General features: G+C 41.2%; 1 protein-coding gene across 3 annotated transcripts in view; it reads left to right on the top strand.

The window, feature by feature from the left end:
* The first annotated feature begins 335 nt into the window (after positions 1–335).
* Positions 336–27,523, top strand: part of UBE2E1 (ubiquitin conjugating enzyme E2 E1) — a 44,148-nt gene continuing 16,960 nt past the window's right edge. Inside the window, exons 1-5 of one of the 3 annotated variants that reach the window (XM_048302019.1) lie at positions 336–530; positions 660–696; positions 1,211–1,275; positions 2,548–2,726; positions 4,832–4,882. In XM_048302019.1, the coding sequence (XP_048157976.1) occupies positions 351–530; positions 660–696; positions 1,211–1,275; positions 2,548–2,726; positions 4,832–4,882 (512 nt within the window). In that variant the 5' untranslated portion in view covers positions 336–350. Of the gene's footprint in view, positions 531–659; positions 697–1,171; positions 1,276–2,547; positions 2,727–4,831; positions 4,883–27,523 lie in introns of those variants that run through there. The other 2 variants (XM_048301999.1, XM_048302010.1) reach the window with 2 other exon arrangements.

The following is a 27,523-nucleotide window of genomic DNA, read 5'->3' as shown; positions in this document are numbered from 1 at the left end:
CCTCCAGGAAGAACCGCGGCTGCCCACCGGGGCTGCTCCCCGCGCCTGGGCCGGGGGTGGTGGGTCGCTCCAGCCAAATCACTTTTCTCCGTTGGGTGGACAGGGAGCGAGAGATGGACAGCAGAGGTTTCGGAGAAATGAGTAAATCGCCTCGCGATTATAACACGCTAGCGAATACAACACGCCTTTTCCCGCAGACGGGCTCCCCATCAGGGGACTGGGGGAAAAAAAAAAACCCCAATACTTTTACCTTTGGAAAATTGAAGGGTCTCTGTGTGTGTGTGTGTGTGTGTGTGTTAGTGCTGTCGCTGCCAAGCCCAGAATTTTGTTTTCTCTCCCAGCATGCGTTGATGACATCACGAAGTGCCCCTTCTTTGTGTGTCAGTGATGTCACCAAATGCAGTGTGGGGGACAATGGAATCCTGAACTCCGGGCGAGGGCGAGTAGGAAGCGGCTGCTCCTGCTGCTGGTTCAGGGCTGAGCCGGGGGAGGGAAGGGAGGACACAGCTGCTGCTTTAGGGCTGAAACAGGTGAGAGACGGGAAAGCTGCCGGGGATTCCTTTTGCCTGGATTGGTGGGGGCGAGTGGGCTTTGGGCTAGGCTCTTCTTTCTTTTTTTCTTCCCCCCACCCCCTCCTTATTGCTTTCAAACTGAGACAGGTGAGAAGTTGCTGCTGCTGCCGGAGGGACAAAGCAGGTGAGGCAGGGGAGAAGCTTTGGGGTTGAAACAGTTGTGAGAATAGGAGGAAAGCAAGCAGCCCCAGCGCCGAGCCTAATATCCCCCTCTGAGCCTTAAAAAAGCAGCCCCGGGAGCTGCCCCTCTCCCAGCCACCTGCTTCCACCGTGTCCCCGCGGGGCTCTCGCACGGAAGCAGCAGCGGAGCCGGGGAGGGAGCCTGTCCCTCTCCCCCGCGACACCCCTGCAGGTTACTTTTCAGAGGGTCTCCATTAAAAACTCACGTCCCTCTCCGCATGCCCCTTTCTTCCCTCCCCGGGGGGAGGGAAAGGGGGGAGGGGGGGGCCGTGGCTGCCGGGATCCCCCTCCATCCCCGGAGCGGGGGCTCCGCCGCCCGCCCCCGCCACCCCCCGCTCCGCGCCGGGTGGCGCCCCGGCCCCGCCGCCCCCCAGCCCCGCTCGGCGGTGGGGGAGGCAGCCAGGGAAGCCATTGCCTGTTTAATAGTTGCTGTTGCAGCACTTCCGCTTCTCTCCCAGCGAGAGAGACACGAGTGGCCAGGCCCAGCCGCACCGAGGAGGAGCAGCCAGACACAAAGGGAGAGGTAGGGGGACGGGGCACCCCCCGCCGCCCTCCCCGGGGGCAGGGGCGAGGGGCAGGGCCGGCCGCGGCCCGGCGATGGGGCGGCAGCCGGCGGGGCAGGGGGGTCGCGCCCGGGGCTGTCAAGTACCTCTGTCCCCCGGCCCTCCGGGCCCGCGGCCGGGACAGCTCGGCCGGGCCCCCTCCGGCTGTCGCCCGGCGGGGGCAGGGGAGCTCCCTGGGGGCCCGTGGCCCTGGGAGGGAGGCGGCCGTGTGCCGCCCCCCCTGGGCCCGCGGCTGCCCCCCTCGCCTCTCCCCCGAACTCTCCCGGGGTGCTCTGCCAGCCCCCCCATCCCTCCCGACGGCTTCTCGCCCCTCTCGGGTGTGGACCTGCCCTCGGTAGCCCGCCGTGCTCGCCCTCCTCCCCCCTGCCCCCGGGGTGCTCGCATGGACCCGGGCTGCCTCCCTCTGGCCCCCGCTGCCCCCCTCTCTGACACCGGCCTCCCCGGGCCCTCCACTCTCGACCCTCGTAGGCCCTGGCCCTCCTTTCCTCCACGCCCCCCCCCCGGCACAGACCCTCTGCTCCCTTCCCCCTCGGCTGGCATATGCCCCTCGGTGCAGTGGGCCTCGCTGGGTCCCACCAGTGCACCCCACTCCCTCCGTAGCCCTTCCCCTTGGTTTGCCCCCTTCCTGCTCGTGTGCCCTCACGGCTTCCAACACCCGATCCCACAGACAGGGGTTATCCAGCAGGCAGGGGTTTCCCACCACAGGTCGCACATCTGCCAGGGTCTTCCTTGTGTTGCCAGTGATGCCCCACTTCCATTTTAGAACTGGCGACGGTCACCCGTCCAGCCCCATCCCTTCCTGCCTCCCCCACGTGCCTCCCGGGAACCCAAGGGACCGGCGCTGTTCCATTTTTATCTCCTACACCCCTAGGCTCGATAGTGGTGGGTGGTGATGGCTCTTCTTGTGTGTGCAGTTTGGGGGAGATTAGAAAGAATTTCTTTGAGCTTCCCTGATCCTCGCAGTCGTCCTCGTTCCAGTCTCCTCTCATTTTGCACTTGCTTTCTGAGAGGAAGCTTTTAAAGTCCCTTTCCCCCTGCTCCTCGGTGTTACTAGTGCAGGGGAAGCTACTGCTCCTCCTGCTATGGCTGTAGGGCCTAGAGAGGAGAGGGAGACACGAGGATCCTTTAAAAGGAGCATGACCCAAACACAGAGCAAGATTGTCAGCAGCCTTTCTCTGTGTGTGTTTGTGTTCACTGTTTGTTCCCCACGCCCCATGGTGTCTCCTCTCCAGGTTGGGGTGTGTGGTGGGGGGGTCGCTATGTCGGATGACGATTCGAGGGCCAGCACCAGCTCCTCCTCATCTTCATCCTCCAACCAACAGACAGAGAAAGAGGCAAGCACGCCTAAGAAGAAGGAAAGCAAAGTCAGCATGAGTAAAAACTCTAAACTGCTATCTACCAGTGCCAAGAGGTGAGGCTGCAGTCAGTTTTCTCACTGATTTGTTGCATCTTCCCTTCTTCCTCATTTTATTTTGCTCCGTTCCCTTGCTTCTCTCATTCCTCAGCTGCAGCCCCTGTGCTCAACCTTTCCACATGAAACTGCTATTGTCTCACTTTTTTCAGGGTCTTGCTGCAGTGAGTGTCTGCCCAACTTCTCTGCTCTCTGGTCCCTCTTCCTGCTTACCCCAATTTTTTTCCTGGGTTTTCTTCTTCTGGGCTGTTATTCTGACCCTCAATTATTTCTGCTGTCTTTTCCTTTTTCCTTACTAGCATTTGTTATGGGAATGGTCTAGGATTGGCATTTAGACCGTATTTTTTTTCTCTGCTACTGGAGGCTATATGGTCCGAAGTAAGGCATTGCATTTCAACACCCATTTCCATCTCTTGTGGGTTGGAGTCTAGAGTGTCTTTTTTTTCTTTCCAGGACTGATTTGGAGATTAATTAATTAATGTTTGTGAAGTTTTGAGTTTGCTTGCTTTGGGGGAGTGCACTCCAGTGTAAGGGGTGTAATATAGCCCCAGATCTTTACCAGCAAATACATTACTGTTATTTTTGTCTGTTCATCACCTATATTGAATTTTCTAAGTATGGTTGGATGCTGGCTGGAATAAACAATCCAGAGCAGGTCCACTTGTGGACATTCTGCTCTAAAATAGTCTTTGCTCACAGCACAGAGTGGGTTTGGGCTTTTTTTGAAAATAAAGTACTTTTTATTGCAGAATAATGTGTAGGGAGAGACACCTGCATAGAATAGTAATTCCAGAACAGCTATGTCAGTCAGTTTTCTTCACTTGGATTGACTCTTGGAGCTACTCATTTAAAAAAAAAAAAATTGTTACCCTTTCTTACTTATTCTGTGTGTCACCTGAATTCAGCACCATCCTGCTCCAGGGAGCTAAGCTGACAAATGGAAGTTTTCAAGCAAACTTGCAATCCTTCAGTAAGAATAATAAACCATCTCACTGAACAGCTTTGCCAAGCAGCAGAGAGGTTGTATCAGTAGGTGTCAAAAGTGACTGGGGTTTTATGCAAATACCCTGTTGAAGCAACTAAGTTCTCTGTGGCTTTGTAGCATTTAGGCAGTTTGGTTATTTCAGATCTCCACTCAGCAGGTTTCCATGGTAAACGGACATAGATAGTGGCAAGCAGTGTTTACGTGTTGTGCCCTTCACTCTTTTAAGGAGAAGATTTTTAAACTGCCTCCTGTGGAAAGGCTGTGGTCCTTGTGTGTGACAAGTGGCAGGAGAATGCTGGCTGTGCTTAAAGCAGAAGAGAGGCAGGCTGGGTGGAGAAATCTGGAAGGGAAGCCTGAGTGACAGTAATGGGACTCCAGGGAAGAGGATGATAGCTGTTTGGGCGTTTTGTGGCAAAAGCAGCGTAAGCCCAGAATAGTCTGGGCCGGGAGGACAGGGTGTTGGCTTAGCACAGTGGAGAGAGGGAGCGTCTGGAGCCCTAGGGAGGGTACATGGGGATGTTGTATGGCTCTCAAGGGTGAAGAGAAGGAAGAATTGAAGGTAGTAGGAATGTGCAGGAGCCTTGGAAATAGATATTCACCTTCCTTAAAGTGTCCTTGAGAATGGCGCAGTTATTGACTCCCTCAGGGCTGTGGTTTTTTTTTTCTCAGGATGGTGATGAGAAGCTGGGGGAGAGAGGAGGGAGCCAATTTGGCAATGACTGTTTCTCCCAATCCCGTAAGACAAAATTCCTTTTCAGACTGCAGTTTCCTCTTGGTGCATCACATTTGCAGAGGTTTCCCCTCATTTACAGGCTGGTTGGCAGAGCAAAGCGGACAGTCTTTTTCACTGCGTGGTTGGCATCTTTGTAGGAGCATTGAGCAGTGCACCTGTCTGGGTTCAGTGCATGATGCCTGTCTGCTTTTCTGCCTGTCTCTGTAACAGGGCAGGGCGCCTGTCCTGCTTAGGGGGGGTTTGGACTGGTGGGAGGCTGCAGCTGAGAGTGCCTCTCTCTTATGTGCTGTGGCAGGCTCACAGTGGCAGTATGCCTGCAAGGCGAATGTGTTAACTGCTATCCCGCACAGTGACTTACCTTTGTTCCTTCTTGCTTTATTGCCACAGGATTCAGAAGGAATTGGCTGACATCACCTTAGATCCACCTCCCAACTGCAGGTTGGTGTCGATTCCTTACCTGAGGAGGGTGGGGGAAGGTGAGGGGCTGAAGTGTGCCTGTGTGTTGTAACTCTGTTCAGAGGCTCTGGATGGAGCAGAGGAATGGCTGTTTAGGTGGCCAACTACTTTCATGAATGCTTGCACGACTTTAAATAGTTTCCAGGTGGGGTATCTCCAGAGATTGTATGTGTTTTGACCAGTTTTCTATTTGTTTGCGGGGTTGTTTTGTTTTTTTAACAATTGCCTTTCAATATGTTGTACTGTTTTGTGTGTGTACATTTCAGACACTGGTCTATAAAGAAGAGTGTGAAAACTTTCTCCTTGTTTGTTTTGGTTTTAGTTTATAACTCTAATGCCTGACTGCACTAATCTTATATAAATAAGAGTCTTGCCAAGGGAGCAGAGAATAGTAGAATGCTATGAGGTTTTTAGCTCAGAGTTCTGTTGTGAACAGCAGCTGACAGTGGAAGAGAAGGCGAATTTGTCACTCAGTGGGTGCCCCACTGGAACATACATCTTAGCTGATGAAACAGAAAGCAGGGATATTGTTGCCCTTTATAAGCAGCTTGGTTTTAAGTATGTTTTAGGAACTTGTACTGTTTTTTTAAAACATTACCAGGTTGATTTGTTTCATTGCATGGTGTCCCTGAGCCTCTTTTGCATTTGGAGAGGAGACAGTAGTAGTGTAATATCTTTGATTATATTTGCTCATCCAAGAGGAAAGAGGCTTTTGGTCTGGTCTGTTTGCCACAGCCTAACTCTGTTCCCATCTTCTTGCTGTAGCTGAGGTTTGATGTCTTTTGATGTTGGTAATAGCAGAAATCAGAGAAAATTATGTTTATAAATAACTGTTTAAATTGGTCTTTCTAGTATTGAGTTTCCACCCACAAATGTACATCAACCTTTTTATAGAAGCTTTTTGCCACTGTTAGTCTGTGGGGAGGCATTAGCACAAGAGTTAGCCTGACAGGTCCAGAGCCACCCTTTCAGTACCAGTCCCAAGGATCAAAATTAATTAAAGGAGGGATTGAGTGTGATGTGTGACATCTAGTCTGATACTAAGAAGATTTTTGTGCTGTTGGCATGGTAGCCAATAAGCTCTGAAATCTTTAACTGGGACAATGTTGTTTTAGGGACAGTAATGGCTTACCTGAATATTACAAAATTTCCAGTTCTTGGGCTAGAGATGTCTGTCCTGTGTGCATCCCAGCTCTGTGTCAGGATGAAGTCCACATGCTTTTCCTTCCTCCTTCCACATTCACCTGATTTTCATGAGACGGAAACACAGAAGCAGGCACATCTCAGGCTCTGTTACTTGCTCTCTAGATAACTGAGTCTGGATGGTCAAGGTGCTGGGACTTCAGTCTGAACTTTGCAAATCTATCCAAAAGTTGTGATAGTATATGAGTGTGTTAGATTGCGTGTTTCTTCTGAAGGTTTGTGTAAATAATATTAGAACTCTAGTTTGTCCTTGTTTCAATTGGATTCATCCACAGGTAAAGATGAACTAGCAGACTACTATTCAAAATACAGTATAGGTTTGGTTTTTCTTTTTTAATTACATAGACCATTGAGGATAATGCACTTCAAGGCCCACATAGTAAGTTTGTGCTATTTCAGCCCTCACAAATATTTCTAATGGTAAAAATTAGTTTGTAGTACAAGTAGTGATGATTAATCTTCGTCCATAGTGGAGTTACAAGTATTCTGCATTCCTTTTGACTTTCAAATGAGTGACAGTGAAGGCTGGCAACTCTTGCAAGTAATGCATTAAACTGGTGTAGTTGTTACTGTCTTTTAATATGTTGGTAAGTAGGAAAACGTGAGTGGACGGGTTTGTTGTGTGTGTATGTGACCAAAGGAGTTTTGGTATTGCTCATCTTCGGGTGAAGTCATCCTACTTCTGTAAAGACGGTGCTGAGAGTGAAGGAGAGCAGCTCTGCTTATGGCTAACAAGGCTCCAGTTGTGCAGTCAAGCACTGAGAGTTTGCCTCTGTAGCAGCTGATTTGTAGAAGGGTAGGCAGGTGCCTGTTGCCACAACAGTGAGATGAGTTTCAGCTATTGCAGTTATGGGGAAAGTTCACCTCTTGTGAAAAAAAGAAATAGAAATAGTCAGTTTATGACTGTGGGGAGATTAAGCACGTGAGAGACTCTGGTTGCTGCATGATGTTTAAGGTTGCCAAAATTTGTTCTTGGGAAGCCTGCTAACAGTGTCACTGCTTTCCTTTATATTTTTTCCTTTCGTATGAACATTACTGGCATGCTGTGAAGGAGATATTAAATACATAGTTCAAGAACTTAGTTTCAATTTCCTGCCTTTATGGCTTTGCTCATTCTAACTTTTCCTCTGTCCTCCTGCCCCTCACATCTCTGATGCCTTTGTGCCTCTACAGATTTTTTTTCAGGTGTCACTGGAGGAGAGGCCAGTCCTCTCCTTTTAGGCATCTCATTCTTTTAGTTTAATCTTAAAACTTACATATTCAGGGCATTATGTATGATGCCACATACTACCTGTTGTGCTGTCAATTTTATGGGTTGCCAAAGCCTCAAGTCACATTTGAAAATGTTCGTCCAAAACTGTATCCCATGTTATGTTGGAAACATCATAATACTCTTTTTTTTTTCTTTTTCCTGGACATCTGTTCTTACACCCCTCACCACCATGTTTGTATTTTCCCCTGTTTTATACTTGGTGTTTGATAGAAGTTCGTGGTTGGCTGTGCTTTAATGTTTGGCCTCACTGCGAAATACTGTTCTTCTTTCAGTCTTAATGCAGTAATGGGAGTTCAAGATATTTAACACATCCCAGAGCAGCTCTGTATATTGCAAGACAAAGATTCAGGTTGTGAATGATTTTTAGTAAGAACTTAGTTTTACCACATCTTATATGAGGTATTTTTGTTCTTATAAAATACGACATACAAGATGCAATTACAAATAGTGACAACCATTTGACATTTCAAACAAAATAGCTTAAAATGAAATGTTTCATTTTTATTTTTGTAGCTTGCAGTGACTGTGTTTTCATGTGTGTAACCCACAGATCATCTGTTTAAAAAACAAAAACCAAAAAACCCAAACCCCAAGCACACTCAACACCCTGTGATTGAGCAGCTGTGTGGTTTTTACACGTATGCGGGTAATATGAGGGGAATTTTATTCCAGAACTTCCTCTCTCCTCAGTACTTTCCTTGCTTCTGGTTTTTCCATAGCTTGTGTGTGTCCCCCAAAAGCTTACTTGGGCTTGTCTCTCACTGACTGCTTCATTTCTCGTAGTCCCTTTGCCCTTCTGTCTCCTTCCTCAGGCTGTGATTTTGATTTTCACAGGCTAGTACAGTTAGTTGTGCAGAGGTGCAGAATATGTGCATGGAAACAGTCTCTGTTTGGCCTGCATTCAAAAAGTAGATTTTTGGACTTGGAAACATTTTCTAAAAAGGTATATTTAATATGTGCCGCAAATTCATGGGTTCCTGATGGGAGCAATGCTGTCCTCATAAGTGTCCTAGTGTAGTGTATGTTTGGCAGCTACTTCTGAATGGATTTTAGCCCTCTTCATCATTTTCAGAAGGACAGTGCTCTGAAGGTCTTTAATTTCTGAAAGATGATTGGACTCCCGATATTAATACTGAGTTATGAAAGTTAAATGTGGCTTTCAAGTTCAAAAGGTGGTTAGTGGTTAATATGAATTGGAGAATAACTGTTCGGACCTAAAGTGTTTTAAATCTTTAAGAGTGTATCTGGTGATCTCTCCTCCTACTTTGTATTGTATCAGAGAGTTTAACTCTTGCTTTAGAACTCAAAGAAGGTTACTAGGAATTTCTTACTTTTGGTCTTTTGTATATGTTGGTGACAGAGGAGGTGTCATGCCTTTGCTTTGGGTCTGCAGATGTCAAAATATGGTTCCATCTTGCTATGTAGGTAGTCCTGACTTTTGTTTGCTGGTAACACTTGTGAGTGTTGTGCAAAAGCTTTCCTTCTGTCTCTGTGATGGAGTCTCCAAAGCTTTAAGAGAAGTTAATTAAAGCTTTAAGTACTTTTTATTTGCTTCGTGTTGTTTATTCAACCTCTATATCTAAGCATCTCCTGATGGTGAATCTTCTTATTGATGTGAAGTTATGGAACAAGTGGTTTTCCCCATTTTTAGGAATGGGGAGTTACAGCACACAAAAAACAAGGTACTTGCCCAAGTCATGCAGAAAGTCTCTGGCAAAGTAGAGTAATGAATGTAAATCTCCTTTGTTTCAAGCTAACTTGCAACTGAGCTGTTCTGCTGAAACTGTGTGCATCAGTTACATTATGAGAAGGGCTTTGAATTTGTGTTTTATTGGGTGTCTGGTATTGACTGTATGTAAGCATGGTAATTTAATGTTATTTTTCCCATCTGTGTAGAGGGACCAAAATGGATATTAACTAGAATTAATGTTTTTTAGTCTTTCTTAACCAAACTGGAACAAGTTTGTCTCCACATGCCTCATTTAAGTCCATATAGGCAAGACCAGCTGTTATTTAAACAAAAATAATTTTCAAACCTTTGCTGAAGGAGGCATTTACCTGCAGGGTTTACCATTGCTTCAGAGCAAAATGCTATCACAAATTCATTTTTAAAATAATAATAAAATACAGTTGTGATTCTTGGCACCTTCAGCCAAGTTTTTGTAAATTTGCAAAATAAGGACCTGATCTCCTTGAGAGTCTCGTGAAAGTTAACTGTCAGCACTTAATAAATATGTGTCTCAGTAAAGATGGTGGGGAGAAGTGCTCTCCATTATAATGTATGGAATATTAATAGTTTTCAAAACTTTGCAGTGTGGAATTAAAGTTTCTTGGCTTGAGAGAAGTCTGCATAAAATGTGTGGCTCAAAGGCAGTTTTGAACTCAACAGCTTCATATTATAATTACTATATTTCATCTACATACCATGGAAGTCTGGCATTTGTCTTGCTTACATTTGTTTTTTATGGTGCTTGTAATTTTTTGCAAATGTATTTTTTCAATACTTTCAACTCCAATAATGCTTTAAGTGCTTTTGCTTTTAAATCTTATATATTATCTAAGGATGGATTGTCAGTGTTAAACTCTAATATCAGTGTTGTTTTTGTTATTATCATGTGTAAAATAGTCCTTCCTGAACACAACCATATTCTAGCATAAACTTTCTGGTCTTATGTTTTCTAAGTAACAATGTCTAATATTTCTAATATTTTTCTTAGTATGCACAGTCAAATTATTAGATCAGGAAGGACACAAATGCCAGCTTTTGCTCCCTTGCATAAATAAAAAATTAATATCACCTTTAATGAAGGTGAATTATCAGCTTACAAAAGTGGTTTTGGAACTCTTTTTTTCTATTTCCTCTTGTGTTGCGTTGAAAATGTGTTTTCTGTGAGAAGTTTCCAGATGTAGGATAGGAAGGACCTTCATAATTAGTGCTGTGTGTGGTTGAAAAATATCTTTTGTCGTATAAGCTACCAGTGGTTCAGCATTCCCTCCTCGCTTTGTTTGGCATGTGATCCCTGGAGAAATAACTCTTCCTTTTGAAATGGTGTATTAACTAATTTAGAGATCCTCTGCAGCTGTGTATGGTCTCGCTTGCAAACCATAAAAATAATACATTTCTACACAGGGTGAATTTAAGTATGTGGAGGTTAGCAGCTCCTGCAGGCAAAGTCCTCTGCCCGATGTACTCAGACAAAGACTGCGCAGGAGCAGTTTCTTTGCTGAGGCTCAATTAGTTAATATTACAGGAATTAACTTTCCTGAAGCTACTTCTGTTTTTATTTTAACTGTCAGAAATGTTTTGATGGCCAGGCTGTTCGGACACTGTGGCAGAAGCTTGCTGATGCTGTGGTAGATTTTGTTTGGCACATCCTGGCTTGGGAATTCCCAAACGAACTGCATTCTGTGCTCTTGCATGCCAAACATGGAAACGATGAATCTTGAGAGCGGCTGTGAAATTGTATCATGGCTAAGAACAAAGAGGTTTGAAATCCCTTCTGTGCACACTCCCTTGTATACCACTTAATTTTATTATTTGACTTTCAGTTTTGCTGCCCTTGGAGGGCACTGTGCAACTGTGTTTATGATGCTGCATATATGTTTTATCTGACAAATTCTTATATTTCCTCTCAGTTACTCAGTCTTGTTTGGTTTTTCAGTTGTATTCCAGCACTGCTTGTCTAGATTTTTATACTGGATATGTGTATAGCAGCAGGTTATATGTCTGGTTTTGTTTGAAGAAATATGCATTATATGTGTATGATACTCCATAGACATAAATGGGAAACACCATACGTGTGCTGTTCATACTTTAGGGGTTGAATCCATCTTGCCTTTTTATATGAAGACAAAATTACCCATGGATAACTGGCTTGTCTGGGAGATTGAGGAGGATGGGTTCGTGTTTGAGGATTTCAACAAGAGCAGGTTGCCAGTGACTGAGAGCCTTGTGGTTTCTGAAGAATGGGTTGGTTTTGGGAGCCAGTAACATTGCGTCTGGCAGATGTTTGCTTTGGCCCCGCTGTTGGAAGGCGTGGTGCTGGGGATGGAAATGGAGTTCACCTGCACTGGTTCATCAGTGGATTCATGTCATCAGTGAGTTTGTGTGCAGTGAAACTTGCAGCCTCTGCCTGCACTCTTCTGTAGTTGTACATGACAGACCAGCCTTCCATGCAGCACCTTTTCAGAAGCATTTAATGTACTAAAAAAAGGAGACTATTTTATGGGAATGGGTTAAGAGACTACTGCACACCTGTGCAGACTCACACCACGTTCAAAGTTAAGGGCTATGCTTTCTCCACAAAACAAAGTGTTTCAAACTAAGTTAAGTTAATGATGCAATTTAGTCATTATAGGTAGAATCTTGCCAATCTGTACATTTATTTGAAGGAAATAAATTTATACCTATTTTTCCCTCTGAGGCTTAACAGTGGAGGTCTAAATACTCACTTCATTATATTACAAAACAAGGAAAGAACATGTATTGTCAAGTTCTATAAATAAACTACAGCTGTCAAAATAAGCACTGTGCACTCAGGAATTCAGAGGGGTTTTCTTGTTTCTCTTGCCAATTTGCAAATTTCAGCAACATGCAGTTGAAATTCCGAGGCATTTGGGGAAAGTGTAATGGTTGCAACCATGCATTTAATACATATTTTCTGTGTGTAAGGGGCTAATTGACATTACAAGGAAATGTTGCAGAGCTGTATGCTTAACTTCAATATCCAATTTGCAGTGTTCTTTATTAGCCTGGACTCTGGGGAAAGGAAGCTGGGGGAGAAAAGGAGCGTGGGGCATGCAGACTGTAGCTCGGGGCAGATGTGGGGTTTGAATCTCCCCACTCACTCCAGTCTCTTCCATGATTTCACAACTGATAATATGAGTCAGATAAGATGAAATTGAGCTGTTTTGAGAATGGGGTTCAGGCCAAGTTTTGGCAGTTCATTTGTTTAAGAGAAAATACAAAGTAATTGAATTAAAGAGGCTGTACGATTAAAGACGTAGAGTCCTGTTAGATTTCTTTGCTTCTCTGTTTCTGTGAAACAGTTTGGAATTTAGGTCTCAATTCCTCCAGGAGCTTCAACTTTTAGAGTCAAAAGTGAGTGTGAACCAAATCAGATCAGCATGCTAGTAGATGTGTTTTGTACTTCGTATCAGTGTAAATGACTGTTTAAAAAGATTGCTCATCTCTCCCTCTGGAGCTGCTGGGCTTGCTGGAAACAGAGAGAATCTTGAACTGGTACTGAGAATTGTAAAGACAAAATGGGGAGGAGCTTTCTGGAGCAGGTGGACTGCTAATATTTAATATTTTTTCTGCTGTGGGTATCTGAGCAATACGTGTTGGCCAGTGTGCCAATTCCAGTGTCTCGCTGGGAGAAATCAGGAGAGGAGTCTTGGTGTGTTTTCTTTTGATGCCTAACATTGTGCAGGGAGTTGCGCACGGGAGTAAAAAAGCCCCCAAACATTAAAAATTAATTCTGAAATCAAAAGTGTCTTTTCACAATAGGTGAATTGATGAAAAAAAAAAACTACTTCTGGTATGGTCTGAGAGCTTTGTCAGATTTATTGGAGACAGTGATTGTTTTACAAGGAAACTGCCAGAGAAACTGTCTTAAAGGTTTTAGATGCAGTTGGAATATCTTCACTGACATTTTAAGGTGCTAATTTAGGTGTCGACTGTTATGGATTGTCCTATATTTGCAGTTTTCAAGTGGACAACTTCTAGAAAGTTTCAGTGTGTTATTTTATATTCCGAACAAGTGTAGCTGCTCTGAGAAGTGGCCTATAAATGGTGGAGAAAGTGCAATTTATTTCATTGAAGCAGTGTTTAGCTGCTGCAGGTGGTTTTGAAAGATTGCTAAAATGTACACAGCTGTAATAATACAGTTTTAAAGTAATTAGATCAATACTGTAGTATACTACTAAAGGTCATTTTATCAGAAGTCTCTGATCAATCAGATTGTTGTAATACTGTATTTGCACAGTACTTTCTGTATGTCTTAGTAACCTTTTTAATGGAGGTGAATGCATACAAGCCTTTATAGTTGGTGTCCTCCTTGTCTTCCTTATAAGTTATTTATCAACAAGAATTGTCTAGCTTTCTTTTTGATGGGGTAATTCTTAATATGAGATTCTCATCATATTTTGTAGTGCTTTGACTTCTGGTTAAAGTATTCATGCCTCCTTACACTTGGGTGACTGTGGGAGAGAGAAAAGACTGAAGGCTTTAAATAGCTGTGCTATGTCTCAAAACACCATGAATCTCATTGAGTTCTCCATTGCATTAAAATTGTGGTGATTCTGTCTTTCCTACTTTAAATTGAATTTCAACAGCACCCTTGTAATCTAGGAAATGAGGCAGGAAGATGTACAGTAGCGACAAGAGTGACCTAGGAGATGTAAGTTTTGGATGTAACTAGTGCCAGGCCTTCAGCTGCCCTGCTGCTTGTCTTTCAGCTGCATCCCAGGGTTGAAATCTCTAGTGAAATCTTAATGTTTTCTTCAGAATAGTGTCTTTCCAATTTTTCCATCCCCTCACTCCCCTTGTGAGGTTAATCAGATTGCAGGTATTGGTAAGACTGGGAGATGAGTGAGTTGCAGATGAGGAACAGAAAAGGACATAAAACTACTCAAGGTAGCAAGATTGTAAAAGGTATTAATGGAGACTATAAGGGACAGCAGAGAGAGATGGCCCGTCAGGATGGCTGAGGAAAATTACACTGGTTGCTGGAACAGTTGCAGCAAATGTGGAAGTAGGGACAAGACTGATGTTTTTCTGCTCCAGCAATTTAGCTCTACTTTCTGCTCCTTGCACTGTAAGGAGCAGAAGACACAGGGCATCCTCCTCTTGATGGATTGGGAGGACCATCCATGGGCCGCCTTCTTCTTGGGCATGAGTAGATATTTGAAACAGTAAAGCATACAAGCTGCAACAATAGTTTTTCTGTTTTGGGCTTGTAGGTGTCACCCTATCCTCCCTTCCCCAAAAAAGTTCTGCTTATGTTGCAAAATTGCTTTTTTTCCCCCCTTATCTGATAGAGGTAAATAAGTGAGTTGTTTTATTCAGCAGGTGTTGTATTATCTTGAGTATGTGATTTAGTTATTTTCCGATTTTGTGCACACCAGGGTTATCACAGCTGTTACTTTGCGATACTACTACATTGTAATAGGATAATGTATTTTGAGATATATTAGTGTTGGGGCTTTTTTCTTCCTGGATAGTGGCAGAGAAATAATGAAGTCGTCCAACAGCTAATCCCTTTCTTTGGTGTCTTTGTGCTCCTACTTCACCTTCCACCTCAATATCTAGGAAGACTATAAATATTGGTTAAGGAAATATGAGTTAAAATGCATAGCTATTACATGTGTTGAGACATTCCAGTTTCAAGTACTTAGTAGTCACTTTGTGTACTCTTAAGGACTATAAATATTATGTTACATACGAGGTTTTGTAATGTAAGGTATGTCTTCTACATTGTGATTGTAGAAGTGATTGAGCCCCAGAAAAAGCAAATTTTCTAACCCCACAGACTGTGCAATCTGTACTTTCTGCATTGTATTTCAAGGATTTTGCCTTGTATTTCATAGAAAAGTCTTATTTATGAGGAGATGTAAAGTCTAGACAAATAATTTAGCATTGGGATTGTCCAGGTGCACATTTCACTGCATGCTAAGTAGCATAGAACTAGCCATTTAGGACATATTTATTAACTAGTACTGGATTTTGTCAGGAAAGACTGAAAAGTGGGGATTGGATAGCGGAGGCTTCGTGTGGTAACACTTTGCCGTGGGGATACAACAAGGTGGCAGGGTCCAGCCATAAAGGGTGGAGTGGTGATTTGGGTTTGGATCTGGAAAGGAGAGGTATCTTTTACCTACTGAAGTCTGTTCTGTTTGCAGCAGTCTACATTGATTCAGAACAAATGAGGAAAAAAAGGATGGAGCTAGAGTTGATGGCTGAACTATGACATACTAGGAAAGAGTGAAAATACAGGGTGGGATTAGATTTAATCCCTTAAAATCAGGGAACAAGACAGAAAAAAAATGTATTTTGCCAGATCCCTTTCCAGTAGTAAATCTTACAGTCTCTTGCAGAGAGTCCGAGCAATCTCTATACTTCTCTTCTAGGTTTTCCTTTCCTTCATCATAATCCAATGTGTCCCAAGTCACCCGTGTGGTGTAAGTTCTGGAAGAAAGAGCTGGAGTGCCTATTCTGGCTCATGGAGCTGGGCCTCTTTCTGCAAGCCATCTCAGGCATGTAAAGAGCAGTGCTAGTGTCTCCTGCCTCCTTATCCTTCTGAGCTGAGCATTTTCTGGTCCCTTCTCTTTCCTGATGGCTGCGCTGATCCTTCAGCAGTAAGCCATTACATCTGTCAAAGTCTGCAGCCCATGCCTACAGGGAACCAAAGAGGCAAGTTTGTCCTGTTGACAGAAAGAAAATGTATATTAGGAATTTAAAAATAAGCAGACATAACCATTCTTGTTTTATTAATTTACTTGCAAATGAAGTAGCAGTGATCAGCTAAACTACTGAATGTGTATGTAGATTTTTTTTTTTTTAAATTGCTAAAGTATCTGGGTCATGAATCAGAGTAGCTTGATGAAAGGGAAAGAGGAAAGTGTTTTTAAAGTACTTAAATGAGCAAATGGGATAATCCTGAGTACAAGGTAACACAGAAATTGAAATTTGTCATCTTTCTTTATGTAGTACTCTTTGGTCATTGGAAAAGTATTTTTATTAGCTTGAAAGGTTTCTAGTCAAGAGGACACATCTAAACTTCACTTGGGAGTTATGAGGACATTTGACTGTGCAGAAGGTGAGCCTGTACGAGCATTTACACAGCAGACAACTGTATGCCAGGCAAATGAAAGATTCTTTGGTCAGTATTTTTACTAATCCTCCTCTCATGTACACATTGAATGTCACAGCTGGAAAGTCATTGCTGTTTTAGCAAATGATTTCTTTTCAGAGGGAGAATCTCATTTTTTTAGATATTAAAATAATGGAACTATAATGTTTGCTTAGATTGGCTTTCCTGAAAGATAATGTGTCATATCCTAATGACACACTAGATCTAGTGTTAAATTTCAGTCTTTGCTGGAGATAGTGAATTAACTGTGTCCAGAAAGTGGGTTTGCATGTCCCTGCTTATATTACTAAAGGTCAAGGTCACTAAAACAGTTCTGTACAGTTTAATGTACAATATGTATTATTTATCCTTTTTTTTCTTTAAAGTGCCAGACCGTTTACTGAAGTGGGTGAGCACTTCACTGTTTTATATATAGGCAATGATTTTCTCAGCTGATTATGCACAGAGGGTAAGCATTTTTATTTTCCTTTTTTATTTATTTATTAATTATGCTGAGACAACCAGATGGAAGAATGCATTCTCGCCTTTGGCTTCTGAAGGAAAGATCTCTATTTTTGTTTAGTGTGCTAAACAGGGTTATTTTCTAGTAAGAGTTATATAGTATGATTGTGCAGTTATCCTCTCTTCCAGAGGGTCGTATATGTGATCTCTGGTCAGTATGGGGAAACTCACACTTTTGACCTTTCTGTCTCTTTGGACTCATTACTTGTTGGACATAATGGTCCTGAAATTGCTTAATTGTTCCGAAGAGATCATTTGTGCTTATTCCGTTATTGCCATTTGATGCTGCCTCTCTATACACTGCCAAAAGTCCATGGTATATTACATTTTTATTGTTATGTAAAGCGGCTGTAAAACAAACTGTGGCTGTGTAAGTGTATTTGAAATCTTTGCTATTGGCTACTTTGTTTTTTCCCTTTATGTCTCTAACTTTTACATTTATAGTTTTGCCACCACAGGGAGCTAATGAAAAGCAAACATATAGACTGTTAAAAAAAAAAAGTAATGCTATGCACAGATTCACATTGCTTCCTCACTCATATTTATTATTCTGTTTCTCTGTATAAGAAAATATAGGAAGGACATGCTGTGCTGGGATGGTTTTTGGTGGGAGGATTGGGGATTTTGTCTTTCCTTTGCATTGCTTTGGCTGTTAAAGTCCTCTGATTTTAGGAGACTTCAGCAGTTGTAGATCTAGTGACAGTACAGCAAACAAAGGAAGAAGATAAATGTATGTGCAGTAGGACATTGATCTGGATGAGGGGAGGTCTGTTTAACCGCCTTTTTTTAATACTTGCATTGCTGCCTGTGGGCACTCGGGCCCATGTGCATCCTTACCACTCTCACAGGATTATGAAAGGTGATTTCTCTTATGTGTTCAGGTTTCTCTTTACAAGTAGTAGTGAAGAAGATAAGGGCTTAAATTATCCTATATTTTTGATTCTTTCTGTATGCCTTTGAGTATGTAGTAGAACACTATGTCTCATAAGAATAAAGTTAAGATGTGGATACATTTAAGGATCTGACTTTCCACAAAAGCTCTTTCCAGTAAGAGTACTCATTGAGGTGATGAGTCTCTTGATCATTCTTTACCCTAGTGGGAAAAGTGTGTGAAACCAGCACAACAGCCACTGGGCAACCTCTCTTACCATTTCTCATCCATAGTGGTCACAGCTGCTAAGATGTTTTTAATAGGTAGACTTTTTCTTAGTTTAAGCTGGTTTTCCTGCTTTAATTGGAGCTTGCACAGCTTAGACCTTGCTTTCCAGTCTTTTCAGAAATATACTTGAACTCAGTCAACACTGAACCAGAGCTGCCTTCCCTCTGGAACCTGTGCTGAGGAGACATACCTACTTGGTGGGGGTCTGTTCTACATGGATCAAAGGAACATAAACTATAAAGATTAAAAGATGCTCAGGAGGGGAATATGTACTTGGATTTTGCCAGCAGTTAAAAGTAAATCCCTTACAGTAAGTAAGACTCTAAATGGTGCCTCTCAATATGTGGTTTGCAGTAGTTGAATTGTGCAGGAAGACTGAACCACTACCAGACTTCAACTTTGAAATAAATGAAGTAGAATTTAGCTTGATTTTTAATTTGCCCGCCATTTCATTTTGCAAATTATGAGGTAATTCGTAGTAATTTGCAGGTTTTAAAACTGTTAGATACTATCTGTACAACAGCTCTAGGGGAACAGTGTTGAATCAGATCTGGGTTTTGTCAGCAGTGTGTTTAGAGCATGTATGTGTGTGCAAACACACATTTTGTGTTCACTTACCAGAGTGCAGTTGAAGTTCTGAGAAAGTAGTTATTTTTTTCTTTACTTTTTCCCTCTTAAATGTGCAGAAGTAGCTGTGTGGAAAAGAATTACTGTTAAGATCAAGTTTCCTTTTCTTCAGCAGTTAATTTGACTTGTAGAAGTCGACAGACTATGTGTTTTCATAAACTGTAAACATTGCATTACCCAGGAGAAGCACATGTAGGAAAGTCTCTTAGGGGTGTGCAAAACAGACTCCAAGGATAATGCTGATTTGCCAGTTAATCCCAGTGGCATAAAGGGTAAAGTCAAACTTCTTTTCATGACTGAGAGGGGATCAGTGCTGCCATAATGTATATACTTGTTGTTACTTTGTAGCAAAAATGATAATACAATTCTAGATCAGCTGCAATGGAATACCATACAGGAGTGTGTGTGTTCACATGTCCCTGAAGTGAGTGAGTACAGCTATGGGGGTGTACAGGTTTTGTGTACTCAAACTTTATACATTAAATAGTGTCTGTATGATCAGAGCTAGATATAACAGTACCATTATCACACAAGTTTGTTAAAAGATATATGACATTTTTTGAAAATTCAATCAGAATGTCATCACACTCAATCAGGACACCTCATTTTGTATTTCACCCACCTGGATTTCCTTTTTGTATCTGATCCTGTCATCAGGTAAGAGCTAATTGTGCTCTTGTGCCCTGGCTAATCACAGTCTTTGCAGAGTTTTGACTTGCAACAGTGAACTTCCTAACTGTGTGGTAACACTTTATTTATTTATAATCTGTTTCACGGTTGAAAATACACCTTTAAAAAAAAAAGAATCTGATCCAAATGATATGTATTGTCAACAAGAGTTTCTCTGTTCCAGAAATTTGTTTTCAAGTCCTCAAAGCTGGGCAATATAACTGATGCCTTTTCATGTGTAGCAAATATATGCTAATAAATCTGGTGTAAAGATCAGGGATCCTATCATCCTGCAGAATGAAGCATTGAAGTATGTATTTTTCCTCAACTGCAGCGTTGTTTACATTAAAATAAGATGAGGGAAGTTGGAATTTGGTATCGTAAGATGCAGTGCAGGCTAGTAGATCTGAGGGTAGGCAACTTTTGTATTTAGGGATCAGTCCTATAGCTGAAGTAATATAAAAGCTCTGTTGTTCCTCTGAATTGCCCTTTCCTGTCCTGCAATAACTAAACCAAGCAAGGTTTTCACTGAAATTGTAACACCAATGTCATCAGTCTGCAATCTGGTGAGTTCCCTCTGAAATCTACTTCCACTTGCTTTTACAAATTTAGCGCCTCTACATGGACCTTCCTATTTAATGAAATGTTTTGACTGAAGTTGTGCTTTTGTATGATGCAGTTTACACCCAGGTAATGGTAGTTGCACGCAAATACAGATGTACACCCTGCAAGTGCCCAGAAATGTCATTGCAAAACCGTGGCGTCGATCCCTTTTTAAGCTGTTCATCCATGACCCTGATGATGGCACCTGAGAACTTGCTTATGCTCACAAAAGAAGCTGCAACTGTTGACTGTAATTGCTTTCACAGTGAGGATTAAAATAGCATGCTGAGTATGTGGGATATCAGAGGTTTGGGTGACATTACATATAAAGTTCTGTTCTTTTGCTTTTTTAATTGTCCCTCTCCCTCACTAGCATCTTCAGCCGCACACACTGTATTTCATTTGGTTAGTTTGTGGTTCATTGGAGTGGGTTTTTTGGTTTGGTTTGAGTGTTTTCCAAATATGGACATACCAGCATTGAATAGGGGAGCATTTTTTAATGCTTTTGGTATTTGTTTTCTCATTTTCTGTCATAAGCCTTATGCTTAAAGTTCATAGGTTTGAATTTCTTTACTTCCTTGCTCATCTTTCTCTGATCCTCCTAGTAGGCAGGTAAGTTTACTCTGTCTGGAAGAACACAATCAGGATGAATTACGTCAGTCATTTAACTGCTAACTTCATGCTGCACTGAATTCTAGTGTAAGAGAAAATAAATCAGAAACATCTGTTTTCTTTTTCTCATAACAGAAGAACAGAGATGTTCTATTGAAATCAGAGATGTCAAATAGAAGAGCAATAAAAGGAAGATATTATGCATGTACTTCACACAAATAATTAGTCTCTGGAACTTACTGTCATAGGAAATTATTGAGGCCAAGAACTTAACAGAATTTGAAATGGAATTGGGTAGGCATGTGGCTACCATCAATGTTCAAAGTCAGTATAATTAATTATGGTGATTGGGAGCAATATTAAACTCATGCTCCTAGGTTTAAACAAGATACCTTGAGATGTTGTACCAGAAGAGTATGGTGGAGGGATTTGTTTGGGGTGAGGGGAGTTTGTTTCTTCCAATTAAGTTGCCTATAGACTAAAATCTACTTTTGCTCTGAGTGTTACATTGAAATCTTTGTCCAATCCCAGCTTGCACAAAAAATGGTTTTCTCCCTCCTTCCACATACACATGTGCACACCTGTTTTGTATTCTTTGGGACCAGAAATCCTCCTCCCTTACTGACTTTATCCCTTTTCATGCTCCTTTTCCACATCCCTTTTCATAACATGTCATCCCAGAAGTGACTTTTTTGCATCATGTCTGATCAGGTTACAAGGGAATGCCTGCGGAAATGACCTACAAAGTGAGCAATAGAATCCGAAGACTTAAAAATGATTAATACCTACACAGAGCAGAAGCCACAGCGTTGATTAAACTTGAGTGTGCTGTAATGAGTGAAATCACTATATTTCTGTAAAGGAAGTGATGATGGTAGCAAGCTCTTTACCATGTCTTGCCTTTTTAATAAGTGGCACTTCAGGTTATGGAATTAATTCCACAGAGTGGGAAAATATCAGGAGTGAAGAAAGAAATATGTTAAAAGGCTAGACTATTATAGTTGACATTTATGCCTGCAGATCTCAGCAGGACTTTAAACTACACAGTTTCTACATGTTGGGGCTAGGGAGGAGAAATATCTTGATATGCTAAAGATATAAAACAAAACAAAAACAAACCCCTCCAAAAAAACCCAAACCTAAAACCACATAACAGAAAAGCCCAAAACAAACCCCCATCTGTAGATTCAGAAAGAAAAGAAAAAGGTAGTTGAGCAAAAGCTAATAGAAACAACAATTAGAAATACCTAGGCTTTAGTCAAAATATTCCTGACCTCCAGATTCTTATATTAGGAGTCTAGGAAAGGTAACTTGAATAAATCATGTGGCTTTAAACAGAAGAACCTTAAAATGTCTCCTGTAGAGGAGTTCAGCTCTCTGCAGAGCTCTGTGCTTTCCTTGTAAGGTTCTGCTCTTCTGTAATTATCTAAAAACTACTGTCAGTTTAATGACAGAAGCAAAGCTCGGTGCTTGTTTTGAAGATGCTCAGCAGCAGCATTGATTGATAACAAATCTTTAGATTTTACTCTTCCATAAAAAATACAATATTTTGTCTTTTCTTGGGACGCAGATGCAACAAGGATGCTTTCAAAAGTGTTCTTTGCTGTCAGTGGGAATGAGGAATGCCATAATTACTGACTGGGCTAAGTGTGATGAAGCAACCCCCCAGTCCAAGTGCTCTTCAGTGATCTGGCTTTTGCAATTGCTGCTGGGTTTGTTGGGGTGGGGGTTGCCGGGTTCCCAAGAGGTTTCTCTGCCCCGCATTGTGTGTGAATTAGTTCTGTTGAACTTGATGGAATTTTTGTCATTGATTTCAACTAGCCCAGACTGATACAGAAATACTGGCTTTTAGAAAGAGACTTGACAAATGTATGCTTACAGGATAGGTCTTTAACAAAGAGTGCTTTGCTGCAAATTTGGAAGTAGGGAAAGAAACTTACTCTTCACTGGCCTTGTGCTCACTAGGGGCATTATCACCTATGGTGATAAGTCTTCCCATTTTGAAAAAAGGGTCATGTGAATGAGAAAAGGCTTAATTCAAGCACATACAAAGTAATGTCTCATCTATCAGCTTCTGTGGAATGGTGTCCACTTTAGCTAAAAGAGTGTATTGGAGAAGTAGGTGGATTTTGGAGAGGAGAGATGGAATTTATTAAAAAAGAAACTGGAGGACTTCTCATGTAAAGATACAGGGATTGTTTCCTTTAAACAAAATCCAAAAAACCGAAACCAATAAATGTATCATTTACAAAATCACAGAAAATGCTGAGTTGGAAGGAACCCACAAGGATCATTGAGTCCAACTCCTGGCCCTGCAAAGCACCATCCTCGAGGATCACACCATGTGCAAGAGTGTTGTCCAAACACTTCTTGAACTCTATCATGCTTGGTGCTGTGATCCCTTCCCTGGAGGAGCCTGAGCCTTTTTCTTGTTTTTTTTAACCTCTAGAAAAAATAGACAGGAAGGTATTTTTTCCTCTTCTAAGAACAAAGGCATATAGAATGAGATTAAAAGATAATGAAATTAAATTTTTTTTACTTTTTGCAGAATGAAATGGGGCACAGGAGTTCCATGCTGTATTACATTACTGAAACCAGGAATTAAGCAAGCCTCAGGCTTCTGTGGAGGGCAAAATCAGACAGAATTACTGCAGCTTATGAATAATACTGATTTCAGAAGGAAAACATGGATGCCTGGTGTTGAGGCTCAAGCAGTTACCACCGAGGGTGTTGCTATGGTAGGGGAAAACAGAAGACCTGGCAGAACCCTTCTGATGCCCATCTCCTTCCGATTTGACACTGGAAGCCAGTGAGATAACAAGGTGTTAATTTAGGTGGACTTCAGATCAGATCCAGCCTGATGGATCTGTATTTCTTTTGATAAGCTAGTAGATAAAATTTGCACTTGCCCCGTGATCAGAATCTTTGCAGTAATACTATCTCTAGTACACTTATGTGTGAACTGAAGTTTATTTTAACATTGTTTTATAGGGGGAAAATTGTGTTTAGAAAAAAATGTCTTTGTAAGTCATGTTGTAAAAAGTTTGTGCTCTATGAAACACACATTCATATATGTGTGTGTATATATATATATATAACAAAAGCACTTTTAAGAGTGATTTCTAAAAGTATTTTCTATTATATTTTTGTCAAATTAATATGTCTCTCAGAGAATCGAGTCTTAAAGCACAAAACAAATACTCACTTTGGTGTCTTACTCCGGTACTTAAGATTAAGGTTGACTTTTCCTGATTGGATTTCAAGTTTGTAGTATCATTAACTCATGGCTGAAAGTTGCATGGGTTTTCTATATATTTATATAGAGTGAATTTAAAAATTGTATTAATATTGGTTAGTTTGCTAACCTGTTAATGATACTGTCATTGGGATGATTTTTTGGTGAGTGATGTGTTCTATTCTTCTGACAGGTACAAGCTCAGCAGAGGAGAGTTATTTTCAGCTATTTTACCTTAATTGGAAAAATAGTTGGCTCATCCTAACCTGTAACGACATTTGATTAAAAACCCAATAGAAAATTTAAAAAAAAAAAAAAAGATAAGTCACTTTTAAGGATGGGAGTGTCAGCTGCCTTTGGAAATTGTCTGTTCTCACTAATTTGTTGAGAAGGCTATTTGTGTGTACTCTGAGAGTTTTATTTACTGGCCTTCCTGAACTGAGGTCTTGATATAGAAACTTAAATGAAGAAATACCTGTTTATAATTTTATTTTGAAAGTTCAGGTAGGATTGTCTAGACTGGATGAGAAATTTTCCAACACAGTGTAAATATATTTACATTGTAAACGTATTGCTGTTTGAACATCTTTATTTCACTTAGAGAAATACTTGAAATGCCTTTTAGTAAGAAAAATCAACGTGAATGAATCTGGAGTGACTGGAAACACATCACTTTTCTTTGTTCTTAGAGAGATTTTTCCCTACCTTCATGCTCAAAAACCCTGCGATTTGTAGTTAGTGATAGATTTATTTCTCTTAAGTTGTTATGTATGTAAAATTGCATCAAGCATGGGTATTAAGGCTGGCAGTTCTTCCAGGTGTTTTGCCATACCACTGTGTGCTATTATGCTGTTTTTGTATTTGTGCCTAATTAGAAGCAACGTGTTCAGTTCGTGTTCAAAAAATTAATGGTGTAATATTGGGTGCAAACCGCTCATCTGTCTCTGTGTCAGTTTTGCAGTTTCGTAGGCATTTATTTCTGTTGCTGCCTGTATGGTTACAGCATAACAAAAGCAAGGTGCAACTCTCAAAACATAGTTGTAATCTTGTCACTCTTGCTTCAAAATATTACTTGTAACAATGCTGAGGTTAAAAGGTTAGAAAATGTATGCTGCTCTCTGTCTCTAAGATGCTTGTTTCTGTGAGGTGTGGTCTCCTCCTTCTGCCTCTATTTATGAAATACAATAGAAAACCTTGTGCTAGAACTACTACAAATTAGAATGTTACCACCATCCAGTGAAGAAATGTGTATTTTAGACCTTTTCTTGTGAATTTCTTGGATTGCACCTGAAGTTTGTGAGGAAAATGTCTTTCTTTTTTAATGACTAGAACAGCCTCCATGGCAACATACATGAAGTATTATTTAATATCAGTGGTTTCAGGTACTTAAAGTGTGAATTTAGCATGTTTTGGTTTTGTGGTTTTTGGTTTTTTTTTCATGGCAGCAAAAGTTTAATTTAAACTAATAATGTCAGTGGTCAGCTGAAGGAGCAAGTTTCTAAGCCATGTGGGACCAGGAGTGATGTTGAAGAAGATGCCTGGATTTCTTGTGCTCCCTGGTAATTCCCTGTTCCCTGCATGCTGTGGTCCTCTGTCAGCAGAACTTAACTGCCACACGTGGGAGTTGTCTTTCAGCTTATTAAGTTGTTGCTAAGTCATCTCTCTTTGGTTGAAATTAGGGAGGAGAAGACACCGAGTGTTGGCTTGTGTGAATGTAACATGTTTTTCATAAAAGGTGTAAGTGATGTAATGCCCTAACTTGAAACTATTATTGCTTGTCACTTCATGGCTTCATTGTCATTAATGTTTCCTTACATTTGGGACATGCTTCCAAGTAAAAGGGTCATGAAGTAAAGGCATTGGGAAGTTCAAAATTCATCCATGTGAGTTCTTTTGCTTTGCACGGAGAAGTTGCTTAATATCAATTGCCAAATAGGGTTCTGGAGAAAAAAACCAATAATTTGTTAAGGACTATCTGTTCTTCAAGTTAAGGCATGCAAATTGACCACAAAACTGTATACTTTATTTAAAAGCACTGCTTAGTCCTCTTGTGGCTCCTAATGTAGATTAAATTTAATGTTCCTAATACTTTGAAAACAAATTAACAAACTTTAGAAAGCCATTGCAAATGCTTGTTTAGGCTATCCTTATGCATGTGAATCTGCTGTAGAAAAATTGAAGTTCTATTTTTCTTCTTAAATCTCTTGATAGATTTTTTGGGTTTTTTAAAAGTTTTTCCCTCTTATCACCTTCAAAATATTTGCATCTACTACAGTAAATGTTGGCTAGGTGTTGTGACTGGCTCGTGTTCTTAATGAGAACAACTTGCAGTGGTATATAAGCCATTTTTAGTGGCTGCTATGTAGTGGGCTGGCAGCTATGCTCTATTACAGTGCAGAGGTAATCTTGTTTTACTTAAAGCAAATTCTCATCTTAGATTTCTGTTTCTAGTCTGTGCATGCCAGAGTTTCAAAACTCAAAGGCAGTGCTTTCAAGTTACTTTACTTTTCTGCCAGGTAATTTTGATAGTTTAGAACTGTGAAAATCAGGAAAGAGTTGCTGTGGGTAGTACAGCATAATTGAGAATATTTTGTTGTTGTTTTGAGTAACCAAATTTTGAGCTGTTAATGGCTAGTTTGTGTAGTTTTGCTGTTAGCACACACAGTGAAATAGGTTAATTCAAATGCAATGATCTTGATTTATTTAGTGAATGGCAAGGAAAGGAGGTTTAATGTAGGTAAAGAAGAAGGGGAAGACATCGAGATTAGACTTTTTTTTCTTTCTGTCTTTTATATATCTTTAAGATATGTCCTTCAAGACATACTGTATTTTGTTTAGCAACATGATGTTATCGGTATCAGCATTGGTATGCTGATGGGAAGCAATATAAAGATGTGAAGCCAAGCTACTGGGATGGCCTGTTTCTCTGGTTAAATGATGTTGACTCTACCTATCTAAAGGGGAGGGGACTCTCTTTGTTGGTTGGCTCATGGATTGTTCTAATTTGTAGCGTGTTTTTAGGGGGAGTTGGTTGGCTGGTAGGTAGGTGATGGGACAGGTACATCAGTTTGGGAGCATGTGGTACAGGAGCAGATTTTTTTTCCCTTAGGTTATGTTGTCTTGAAAACTTAAAAGTTGCATATAAACTAGTAATCTTAAAATATTACTTCATCTCTTCTGAGTACAGACTTTCAGCAGAATTCCTGCCATTCAGTGCAAGAGAGATGGTAGTGCATCTCTAGTCTGGCAATGTATTGTCTCCTCTCTTTCAAGTAGCCCTTTTCCTCCCCATGGAAGTAAGAAAGTTAGCTCAAGGAGGCAGTTGGGTGAAGCCTCAAGAACCTTGTCCTTATTAGTTTGGGGAAGCTCAAGAGTCTTGTTTGCTTTCAATTTTCAGCATAGCAGGGGCATCTTGCCAAGTGTTACACATCATCTTTAACTTTCTGGGGCTGGTTTTTTCAAGCTGGTTTGTAGCTGCTGTTGCCCTTTAATCTAACTTATTTAGGGTATGCATTTCTTGATCTATAGAATTATAATGAAATCGGTATGGCAAATGGATGATAAAGTCCAAAATAAACAGTCCACTGTGTTAGCTCAGTGCTGGATAGGTAGACTTATGAAATAGGTGGGATCCTCTATTTTTTTTTTTCCTTGACAGGGCAAGTGACTTGTGAAGAGACAGAAGCATCCAGATCATGTGGGTTCAAATTTATTACTTTTACAATTGATGTACTACAGGGCTCCTAAATATTTATGATGTGCTGGGTGTTTGTATCTGCGTAGTGAGATTGGCTTCCGTATTCTCACACTGATGAGAACGAGACGGGAGATGGGCATGATAGACACAAACACAGATGTAGGTCCCAGC

This window comes from Corvus hawaiiensis, chromosome 1 (assembly GCF_020740725.1).
Source record: "Corvus hawaiiensis isolate bCorHaw1 chromosome 1, bCorHaw1.pri.cur, whole genome shotgun sequence".
NCBI classification, from domain to species: domain Eukaryota; kingdom Metazoa; phylum Chordata; class Aves; order Passeriformes; family Corvidae; genus Corvus; species Corvus hawaiiensis.
This window is presented reverse-complemented; position numbering and strand designations above follow the sequence as displayed.